General features: G+C 37.9%; 1 protein-coding gene across 1 annotated transcript in view; it reads right to left on the bottom strand.

Annotated features, from left to right (window-relative positions):
* The window catches only part of ATP13A5 (ATPase type 13A5), a 106,977-nt gene extending 98,137 nt beyond the window's left edge, over nucleotides 1-8,840 (bottom strand). Inside the window, exon 1 of the mRNA XM_005873204.2 lies at nucleotides 8,561-8,840. Coding sequence (XP_005873266.1) covers nucleotides 8,561-8,623 — 63 coding nt within the window. The 5' untranslated portion in view covers nucleotides 8,624-8,840. The remainder of the gene's footprint in view (nucleotides 1-8,560) is intronic.
* Nucleotides 8,841-12,027: the final 3,187 nt, after the last annotated feature.

The raw sequence follows: 12,027 nt of genomic DNA, 5'->3' as shown, positions 1-12,027 counted from the left end.
GGATGAGGACAGTGGGTGGGGAGTGAGGGCGGAGGGTGGGGTGGGAACTGGGAGGAGGGGAGTTATGGGGGGGAAAAAAAGAGGAACAAATGTAACCTGAACAATAAAGATTTAATTAAAAAAAAAATCAAAAAAAAAACAAAAAAAAGAAAAAACAAAATGAGCCGTAACCAGTTTGGCTCAGTGGATAGAGCGTTGGCCTGCGGACTGAAGGGTCCCAGGTTCGATTCTGGTCAAGGGCATGTACCTTGGTTGCGGGCACATCCCCAGTAGGGGGTGTGCAGGAGGCAGCTGATCGATGTTTCTCTCTCATCAATGTTTCTAACTCTCTATCCCTCTCCCTTCCTCTCTGTAAAAAAATCAATAAAATATATATTAAAAAAAAAGAACAAAATGATAACTAATGATGCAGTAAGATGTGACACATCAAAACAATGGACTATTGAGGAGCCATTAAAAACAAAATGCATAAAGTCAAGGTAAACACATGGGACATTCTGTGATATAATGTTAAGTGAAGAAAATAACAAAGAACAGGTTGAATAGGTGGAAAACAAAGAACAATATTATGAAGTTTAACTCGATTATATCAGTAATTACATTAACTGTAAATGACTTTAATTGTGTGATTGAAAGCAAAGATTGTCAGACTAAAATAATAAAAGAAGAACCACTATGTGCTGCTAACAAGAGACATATTTTAAATATAAAGAAGCAGACATGAATTACTTAAAAGAAGCAGATAGTGTAGAAGGAGGAAAAAAGGGGAAAGGTGCCATGCAAAGACTAACAAAAGAAAATTGGTACAGCTATATTCATATCAGATAAAATTGACTTTAGGGAAAGAAATATTATGAGAAAAAGGACATTTCATAAGCTAAATGATCAACAGGAAGACAATAATCCTAAATTTTTGTGCACCTATAAACATAATTTCCAAATTTATAAAGTAAAATTGATAGGAATTAAATCCATTCTCATTTCTCAATAACTGATAAGACAAGTAGACAAAAAGAAAACAAAAACAGTAAGACTACCGGAAGTTTGAACAACCTCATTAACTAAATTGTCCTAGTTAACAAATACAGAAAATCACAGCCCCAAACTGCATGATTCAAATTATTTTCAAGTACACATAAAGTATTTACCTAAATTGACTGCATTATGTAATGATGGCATTATAATTAAATTAGAAATTAACAGAATGATAACTTTAAAATTCCCAAATGTTTGGAAACGAAGAAACATATTTCTGAACACAAGTGAGTAAAATAAAAAATTACAACAAACATTAGGAAATATTTTGAACTGAATGAAAATAAAAATTGACAATAGGGCCCCAAACTTCAAACATCTAAAAATACATTAACAGAAGAGAGATAAATAAATGTTGTGCTTACATACAATGGAACACTACAAAACAATAAAAAGGAATTAACTTCTGACAAACACAACATTTCAGACATTATATTGAGTAAATGAAGTATCATAAAGCAATGCACAATTCTACTTAGATCAGTTCAAATTCAGCAAAACTGACAAAAGTTATTAAGATAAATGAACTTTTTTTAAACGTTTTTATTGATTTCAGAGAAGAAGGGAGATGGAGAGATAGAAACATCAATGATGAAAGAGAACCATTGGATGCCTCCTGCACACTCCACATCAGGGATTGAGCCCTCAACCCAGGCTTGTGCCCTGACCAGGAATCCAACCATGACCTCCTGGTTCATGGGTCCATGCTCAACCACTGAGCCACACTGGCCAGGCTATTTTTATAAATTTATATAAATACACCCACTGTATTTATATGTTAAAATGTTTTAGAAAAGTGGAATGAATTTATTTATTAGACACTGTTCCAAGCAGGTAGAAGGTATTTTAACTATTTTAATAATATTAGATTGAGAAAGAAAAAAACGGCAGCATAATATTAGAACTGAATAAAGAAAGAGAGAGACAGAGAAGTGACTTCTATGGGAAATGGGGGGTTTGGTGACCTGGGGAGACTGTAGATGCTTCCTGGTGTAGGTGATTGGGAAGAACTGACTTCCCTTAAAGAAGAGGTAAAATCACTGAGATGGGGAAGAGGTTTCTGATAATGACTCTGCTTATGGCTGGAACACCTCAATCAAAATGTCAGATTTCTTTCCGTCTGTTAAAAAATTAATCATGTAAAAGTAAGTAAATAAATAAGAACTTGTGAATGTCAGCATAATGTTCAGATATGTGTAGCTCATTGAGCAAAGTGAACAGAAGCAATGTTTTTGCTTCTTTAATAAACTGACCTCATAATCCTTGGTAAAATTTCTTTCTAGACCATTTCTCAGTCTTCCCAAAAGTTATAGTGCTGGCTATGGGACTTGAGGTTTTGTCTAAAAGAATCACTATTTTATCTGGCATTCTTTTAACCAAATACTCTTAAACGTGTTTGTGTGTTTCCACTTTGACTAGAAAATCTCAAGTATAAGTTAATTGTTCTAAATGACTAGTCTTCTGATGTAGTAAGAGTCCCTGAGATTTGTCCTAAATATTTATACACTCCTAGTAAAATCCACTAAGAAATGCAGAGTAGAGGAGGAAGCCAGGAGCAATATTTATACCATAACAGAGGAAGGTAAGTAGAATCCATAAGTCTTGTAAATGTAAGGATACTGGGGACAGAGGATCAAAATCTCAAACACATTATACATGGTTTCTTGTAGTAAAGTGAGTTTTGTCACCTATGACCTATGTGACCTCCAGATTTAACTTCTCTAAGTCTCCACTTCCATTTCTGCACTTAGGGAATTTTAATAACATACACTTGGAAGAACAGTGGTGAGGATTAAATGAGGGATAGGTGTTGAGCATAAAGCAAGCTCTCAGTCAATGTCAGCAGGTGGTTTGATAATAGGTCAGTCAAAGGAGGAAAATGGTGGCTGTGCAATATAGAGTCAAGGTTGGTAATGGAAACAGGCTGTGTTCCAGATCTGCCGCCACCTATGAGTTGAGTTGAATAGTACACAGGTGTGCCTTTCTTCAAGGAGACTTGAACTGTATTCTCTCTAAGAAGTGATGTCCGCCTATTTTTTTGTTTCCCACTAGAACTCTGTATTCCAGATCCCAGGAGAGGTACCACAGCCCTAATGACCTTTTCTAAACCCAGAGTGAGGAAGAAGCAGAGGCATTAGGAGCAACAATAACATACACACATGACTTTTAGATCCCTGTGGCAGCCTATCAGCAGAGCCTCTGTTCTTTGCACCCCAACCCCATTGCCTTTTAGAAGTCAGCATTTCTGTTTCTTGCTCCATCACTTACTAATTAATGTGACCTCAATAAATGATTTAAATTCCCTAAACTTTAGATTCCTCCTGTGAGAAATGTGGTTGATTGTAAAATGCAACAGAAGTAGTCTGGTATAGCAGTTAAAAGCTGGTTAGATTCCTCCTGTGAGAAATGTGGTTGATTGTAAAAGTAGAAGTAGTCTGGTATAGCAGTTAAAAGCTGCGCATATGGCATGAAAAAAACAAGTTCAAATATTCTACCGTGTAGCCACAAAAAGCGACCTTGGGCAATCCACTTTACTCCTCCTGATGACTCAATTTCCTCCTCCATAAATGAAAATAACAACAACTATCTTCTAGGATTGTTGTGAGAAACTAACAAGATAATATATGCAGTTCAGTTCCTGAAACACTTTGAGCACACAGTATGTGTTGAGTTAATATTAGCTTGAGTAATATACAGTTCAACAAAATTTCAAACCATTGTAAATTGATTTGACCACAGGCAATGTTCAGAACTCAATGTTATTTGCCAAAACCATAAGTTGTATTTCTAAAAGTGGTTGATCCTTAAATGGCTTAAATGGAATTTTTGCATTTACCACAGAGCACAAATTGTCCAAGTTGAAGTCTAATACAGGCTAAAAAGAAAACTACTCAACTTTGTAATATGTGAAACTGAGAAATGAGTTTAAGATAAATACTAAATTGATTCAAAGATTAATTAGATGTCATAACCATATATATGTGTGTGTGTGTGTGTGTGTGTATATATATATATATACACATATATATATGAGTGTGCATGCACAAACACACATGCATACACACATATGTACACACACATATACACAAGCCAGCACAATCTTTCTTCACTTGTACAGGAGGAAAACAGTGTAGAATACCCTCTGATGTTATGTAATGTGATATTATATATGTTACTTAACCGAGCCTCAATTTCCTTAGTCATAAAGTGGATATTTAAGGTATTAGGTCATAGGGATTAAATGAGAACATATATGAAATTCTAGCCCATAAATGGCACTTTTTCAATTACTACTTTTTCTTTCTTTTTTTATAGGTAGCTTTTACAGTTGCCATCGAAGATAGAACCAATTGGCTAAATTCCTCAGGAAAGAAGAATTATGAGGTGCTGCTTCATCTAAACATGGTTTCTTTCCAAAATTCTCTGTTGGGGATCCTCTTAGTCATATGGAACCATCCCCTTGGTCACCATCTGTCCTTACTCCTGGATTTTCATTGCATCAGGAGCACTAGCATCTATGCACGACTGGTCTTATGAACAGTACTATTTAGTTTTTGTAAATCCTTTAGTCCTTATGTTCACTATTTGTGCGTTTATCCATCAAAAATATTTGTTGTGTGCCCACCATGCACAGGCACAGTAGTAGTAGTGTCCTTGGAATGGGTATTCTGGATGATAGCTCATAACACTTTTACTCACCCAAAGATTCTCATAGCAGCACAAGATTATAATTGAATTTACTCAGCCAAGACATAAATAACTCTCATTATTACTATTACCTTCTGTGAATGGCAAGGTCAGTTTTTTGCTAAGACATGTTGGGCTTTTCCATGGGTGAGAAGTTAATAACCTTAGAGTAAGTTACCTTTTTCTACATAGGCCACAAATTTCAGTCCATTGAATCAGAGCCAAGGAAAGATAATATTTCTATGTCCTTTCATGAGACTAGAATTAATCATGTTTTAGCTTCTTTCTTTTTAAAAACAACCATAACAGCACCAAGTTTCTATTCATTATTCACAATCTACCCTTTGTTTTCTTTATCTGGACATGCCAAATTGTGTTCCTTCATGTGTTAGATAGGAGGGCATTCTTAAAGCTCTCTTATCTCTAACTCTGCCATGTTTCAAGGTTCTTTTCTTTAATGCAGTGGCTCTCAACCTTCTGGCCCTTTAAATACAGTTCCTCATGTTGTGACCCAACCATAAAATTATTTTCGTTGCTACTTCATAACTGTAATGTTGCTACTGTTATGAATCGTAATGTCAATATCTGATATGCAGGATGGTCTTAGGCGACCCCTGTGAAAGGGTCGTTCGACTGCCAAAGGGGTCGCGACCCACAGGTTGAGAACCGCTGCTTTAATGCAAAGATAATACTGTCTGTATCAATGGACCCTGTTAGTGTGGACATTGTTCCTCACCCTCTATTACTGCCTGGGCTTGGCCACATGTAGTAATTTGTGGTAGTTATCACTAATTACTAAGCATTGCTAATTATAGTTTTCTATACTTTGTCCTGCATTCATGCCATGGAGTGCCCTTTGGTGGGATAAAATGTCTTGAATCGCTTTCACTTTTGTCATTATTTGATAATAGGAACTAACTTTTCTAGCATGGTGACTCTCATGAGTTCCTGGACCCATTTCCCACTATGTATGATTGTGTGGTGAAGGCAAGGCCTTCCCATACAACACAAAACAATTCTCAAACACCAGCTGGGCATCCTACAATTCAGCTCAATTCTGACACTATCTACCTGAAGATAGCATCAGATTCCACAGGTTGAGGGATCAGTACTACAATACTGCCTCTCCCCAAGTCCAGACACCAGTTGCAAGTCCAGGTAGCAACCTATGCTTCTAACCAACTGGCTACAAATTGGAGGTTCCCAGAACCCACTCCTTAACTTTGATTAACTTGCTGGAGTAGCTCATTGAACTCAGAGAAATATTTTACTTACTAGAACACTGGTTTATTATAAAAGGATATAACTCAGGAAGAGATGGATAGGCCAAGGATTGGAAAAGGCACTGAGCTGCCCTCTCCTCATGGCTAACTCCCAGCACCTCCACATATTCATCAACCAGAAAGCTCTCCCAGCCCAGGCCTTTTACGTTTTGGTGGAGCCTTCATTAACTAGGCATGATTGACATTGGCCATTGGTAATTGATTCAACTTCCATTCCCTTTCTCCTCCAACTCTGGAAGCTAGTGCAATGGCTTAGATCTATGCTGAGCTCAGCAAAGTGATTCCAGGCTGCACTTGAATAATCTCACAGGCCCTCCCCACTCTAATAAGTTCTTTATGGGTGTTTGATTGAATGAATTTATTATTTGCCCAAACAGTGTGTAGTTTTCACCTCAGATCCTCTCACATGATCACAAGTGATTAGACTTGAGATGATTAATGCAAATAGAAATCAGAGTGGGCCATGGGGAAACCTTTGGAAAAGTAAAAACAAGTGAGGAGAGGTTGTAAAAGCCATGACTGATAGCCCTCAAAGGCTGGGAGTAGACCATGCCCAGGCTTAGTTTGGCCTACCGATTATCAAAAAAGAAAAAAAAGAATTTGTTTCCAAAATTTATAATAAGGCTATTTCACACAATCATATTGATTTCTGGCTTCCCTTTCAAACTGTGAAGAGCTGACAGCACCGGTCACGTTGACTTGCAGGACAGCAGTGCCTGGAGCTAGGTGGCAGCTTCCTCTTAGCCTATGCACCTGGGTGACCCCTGTTCCCACCAAGGCTACCTAACTCACCCAGGGTTCTGATCCACCCGAGTAGGACTGGCATCTGTGCTCTGTACCCAAGCTCACAAGTAAGATTTATGAAGAAAAAATCAACAGCCACTTCCTGCTGACAACATGCCCTGACAACAAGACATCAGCGTAGTGAGATTCCTGATAGAATTTTTTTAGTGGGTGTTTCTAGAAGTGTTTGATCACCAACAAAGAGTAAACTATGTTGCCGGGCCTGTTACTTATTGCTTTGATACCTGTGCTGCCTCTGATTAAAAGAATTAAAATACTAGGCTATGAATTTTACAAATAGGTCACCTCATTAAAGAAAAATAAAGAGCAACCAAAGGCTTTTATGAACACTTATCTGCATGTTGAAAAAAAATCAGCACTGGCACAGAGCTGTTTGGAGTGAACACAGGTGAGTAGATTTTTACTCTGTGAATTCCTTGTCTGAAGATTTCAAAGTGCCACTCCATTGTCTAAATCAATGACAAACCCATGGAGCCACATTGGTTATTTACATTTCCTAGCAGCCACAGTAAAAAAAAAAAAAAAAACAGCAAGTGAAATTAATTTTCATAATATATTATTTAACCCAGCAAATCCAAAAATTGTCATTTCAATGTGTAACCAATTTAAAAATTATTGAGTTAGTTTATAGGTTGTTTTTGTTTTTTACCAAGTCTTTAAAATCCTGTGTGTATTTTAGATTACAGTCAGTGTCTTTCATTTCAAACTAGCTACTTTTCTAGTGCTCAAAACCCACATGTGGCCAGGGTTGCTGTACTGAACACTGCAATTGATTAAATCACTTTTTTTTCCCCCTTAGGCTAACAAACAAGGGTAGATGGATGGATTTCCCACAGAATTCATAGGGAACTGGGAGACCTTCTGATATATGAACTCTATCTTCTGGGTTCCTTTCTGCCTCCCAGGCACCTTCTCTGCCAAATCCCCCTCTTTCTTTGTCTCCTTTCCCGTTACCTAACTGGAGACACTATTGCAGCACAAACATATGGGGTGTAAAGGCAGAAGGAAGTGAGCTGGATACCCAGCCTATCCCTTGCAGGTTTTGACCTTGCAAGTTATTCAACCTCCCTGGTCTCAGATTTCTTTTCCATGAAATAGGATTAATTTCTTCACTGAATTCTGCAGATCAAATAAGATAATAAAGGTAACCCGTCAGCACCAAATAGACACGGAGTTTTCAAGCTTTCAATGATTATTTTTCAAGATTTATATATTTTTGGTGGAAAAGGCAATGGGGGAAAAAGAATTGCAGAAGTAAGAACTTTTTTAAGATATGCGCTAAATCCCATTCCACACTCTATTCCTTCTTCAGTACTTGATGGTTAAAACCCTTCTAGGCAACTAGCATGACTTTCATCTAACGCACAGGGAACATAAGTTATACATACATACAAACACACAAGAATAATAAAAAAATAGTTTCAGTTTTTGCCTGAGTTTGTCCAATTGCACTAAGACCCAGAAGATGAGGAGGGAACACCTCATGTAGGAGTGCACCTGATTACTCTGCAAAATGTCTGAAGCAGAGGCTTCATGCAGTCCAATGCCTATTAGCATGGCAAGAGTGCCCTCATCTAGAAGACCCACTTTCTCAGCCCATTAGGTTCCCTCACTAAAATACTGCCCTGGACCTCAAGGAGCCTTACCAGACTGAAACCTCTCCAGGTTCTAAAGCCAGCACTACTTCAACAGCCCCTGCCCACAGCTCAGTTACTTTGAGGAACCTGTAATAAAAAGAAGGGAAGACTCACCAGTTCATTCTCCTCTCCTTGGTTAAGCAAAGCCCGATGGTCCTTCTTACTTTTCTCCTCCATCTAAACTGGATCTCCTGGCTAACTCCCTGGGGAAATGTGAAACCTACAGAGGCTTATGTGAACTCCCGAACAGTCACTACTGTTCTCAGGTGCTTAATATCCCTTAGCACATACCTCACCTATTACCTTAACAAAGGAAAGGAAAAAAAAAAAATACTCTCCTCAACCATAGGATTAATCTGTTAATCTCTTTGCTTGTTGCGGAGTTTTTTTTCTTCCTAGTACTTACTTGCTGAGCTAGATGTGAGTGCCTCCAGACTTAAGCTGCTGAACTAGATAGGTAATTTCCTGGGCTGTCCATAAACGTCTCAGCCAATGAGTGGGAATGAACACATTGCTAAAAACCTGAGACAACAGGATTTGAGTAAATAAATAAATATACCATGGATTTTGAAAAAAGGAATGGGCATATTGGGGGTGACAATGAGAATTGAAGGAAGAGAGGTTGGCTCATACCTAGGAATGTAGAAATCATTATGGAATCAGAAAACTCTGAATTATCATCCCTGCTCTACTGATGGACCTGGACAAATAAGATCTGAATTTTAAGTTTCTTTGTAAAATGTCTATAATAATTATAGAGTTGATATGATTTTTAAGATATTTATTAAAGGCCAATTATAGGTTCCTTCATACTCAATAAGTGATAGATCATCATCATTACCAGAATCATAACACTAATAAAAAAGAGACAAGCTTTTCAATAGTAAACTATAATAATAATTTTATTTCTTTCATTTTCCTTTACAAAATTTTTCAATAATTGAAGTATATGGAGAGAGGAAGAGCTAAGAGGGCTGAATATTGGGGATGTCATCTAAATTCCCACAATTGTATAATCACCATTATATTGGATATTTTGAATTGGATAAGTTCATTAAAAATTAGATATATTTTGATCTACTCAAGGCTTAGTTAATTTGTTCATGATAAACACTTTTGTCATTTTATTGCCTTTTTATTGGATCCAGGCTACTTGACAAAATCATTGTCACTTTGGCCACGGAGGAAAATTTACAAAGAATGAAGACTAGTAGAGGACGATAGTCTTTCCACTGTCTGAGATAGTCCTTGGTTGTCTTATGGGAGAACCAGTGCCCACCTTGAAGTTCAGCAGAGTTCAATGTACTTTCTGGCCCAGAAGAAAGTAGCTGATGAAAATAAACAATTACAGCTTCTCATGCCAAAGAGGCTGAGATACCCACACTAAAGAATAATATGCCATCACAAATGTTGCATTTTTAAGGAACACTAATCTAGAGTTGAATTCCAATTTGGAGAAAAGAGTCATGGATTTTAGTAAAACCTAATGGAAGACTTTAGGAAGGCTTAGTTAATTTGTTCATGATAAACACTTTTGTCGTTTTATTGCTTTTTTATTGGCAGTCATCATTCTCTTCTTACTGGTCATCTATTCACTCATATTTTTGCTAAAAGAACGCCTACTTTGTCAGGGCAGAATGACTTCAGACAAAAGCACCAAGGATGAATCATGATTTGCTTAAAGTGGGCGTGTGACCCAGTTCTCAACAATAAAATCAAAGGAAAAAGGGTGGAGGCCGGAACTGATGAGTGCTGGAGGCTAAGAACAGTGGTTAGCATAATAAATGCTAGAAGTTCCTCAGAGGGCTGATGGACATCTCCAGCAGGGCTGAAGATTTGCATATTATTACCTACTGCCAAACAGCTGAGAGCAATTCCCCTAACCCAGTGGTTGGCAAACCAGGACTCGAAAGCCACACGCGGCTCTTTGGCCCCTTGAGTGTGGCTCTTCCACAAAATACCACATTCGGGCGTGCACGTACAGTGCTATTGAAACTTCGTGGCCCATGCGCAGAAGTCAGTTTTTGGCCTGGGCGAGTCTATTTTGAAGAAGTGGCATTAGAAGAAGTGGCAGTATGTTCGCTGAGGTCGACCCCTCAGATTGAGGACGTTTTTAGCAAAGGCCAGCTTAGGAGTACCCTAATTAAGTTAATAACAATGTACCTACCTATATAGTTTAAGTTTAAAAAATTTGGCTCTCAAAAGAAATTTCAATCGTTGTACTGTTGATTTTTGGCTCTGTTGACTAATGAGTTTGCTGACCGCTGCCCTAACCTGATAATCCTTTATTGTTTACCAAACTTTACCTTTGATATGTATATCTGCTTGGCTAAAGGGAAAATGTGTTAATAAAAAGTCGAGGGTCTGGAGATTCAGGGAGCCATCCCTCTACATCAGTGGTTCTCAACCTTCCTAATGCTGCGACCCTTTAACACAGTTCCTCATGTTGTGGTGACCCCCAACCATAAAATTATTTTCGTTGCTACTTCATAACTGTAATTTTGCTACTGTTATGAATTGTAAATATCTGATATGCAGGATATATTTTCATTGTTACAAATTGAACATAATTAAAGCACAGTGAGTAATCACAAAAACAATATGTAATTATATATGTGTTTTCCGATGGTCTTAGGTGACCCCTGTGAAAGGGTCTTTTGACCCCCAAAGGGGTCGCGACCCACAGGTTGAGAACCGCTGCTCTAGAGGGTGAAGCCTCTGCCTGGTTTCCCCAAATGCCTTCCAAATTTATATTTCTTGTCTAGTCTCTATTCATTTATGCATAGCCCTTCTCCAGATTCCTGAACCCTAGCTGCCGAAAGACTGTGGCAGATAAGAGAACTTTTTTTCCATCCTTTATACTCGTCCTTTCTTTAAAAGTGATGTGTGAGGAGGCAATGCTTAGAGCATGGCAGCTTTCTTTAGATTATAAAGAGAATGAAAATTGCCATGTTAATGATAATGGACAAAGGAATAAAAGAGCTTAGATTCTGATATCACTGAGCCATGGAACTAAGCCTGTGACTCCCTAGCTCCACACACCTTGTTAAAAATATAACTAAATGTTCTTAATAAAGCTACTGTTGTCTGAAACTCCGTTCAACTTTTACTTAGCAATTATATGGTCCAGACATTATGTTAGGCTCTTGGGATCAGTGGGAAAAGGGGAGTCACTCTCCTGAAGGAGTTTACAGTTATTTGGGAGAGAGACAAGTAAATAGTCTCTTAAATAGGAAAAACATTGAACTCAGAATTAATGGGAACAGCTCCCTGAAAGAAGTGATATCTGTGCTGACCTCTCAAAGATGAGCAGAAGTTAACCAGGTGAAGGAATGGGAGACAGTGGCAGATGGTGAGCACACTCTAGGCCTGAGAACAGAAGAATGTGTGATAAGGTTTAAGAGAGGTGATAAAATATGGGGGTATTTGAGGTATAAAGAGAAATCAAAGTAAGAGTTTAGAATAGAGGGGAAAAGGGGAGAGTATTGAGCCATGACATTAGAATATAAACAGAAATGTGCCCAGCCATAAAAAGCTTAAAAACCAAGTCAAAGTAGTTTATCAATTCTTTTGGTGATTAT

Source organism: Myotis brandtii, unplaced genomic scaffold, assembly GCF_000412655.1.
Source record: "Myotis brandtii unplaced genomic scaffold, ASM41265v1 scaffold4, whole genome shotgun sequence".
NCBI classification, from domain to species: Eukaryota; Metazoa; Chordata; class Mammalia; order Chiroptera; family Vespertilionidae; genus Myotis; species Myotis brandtii.
This window is presented reverse-complemented; position numbering and strand designations above follow the sequence as displayed.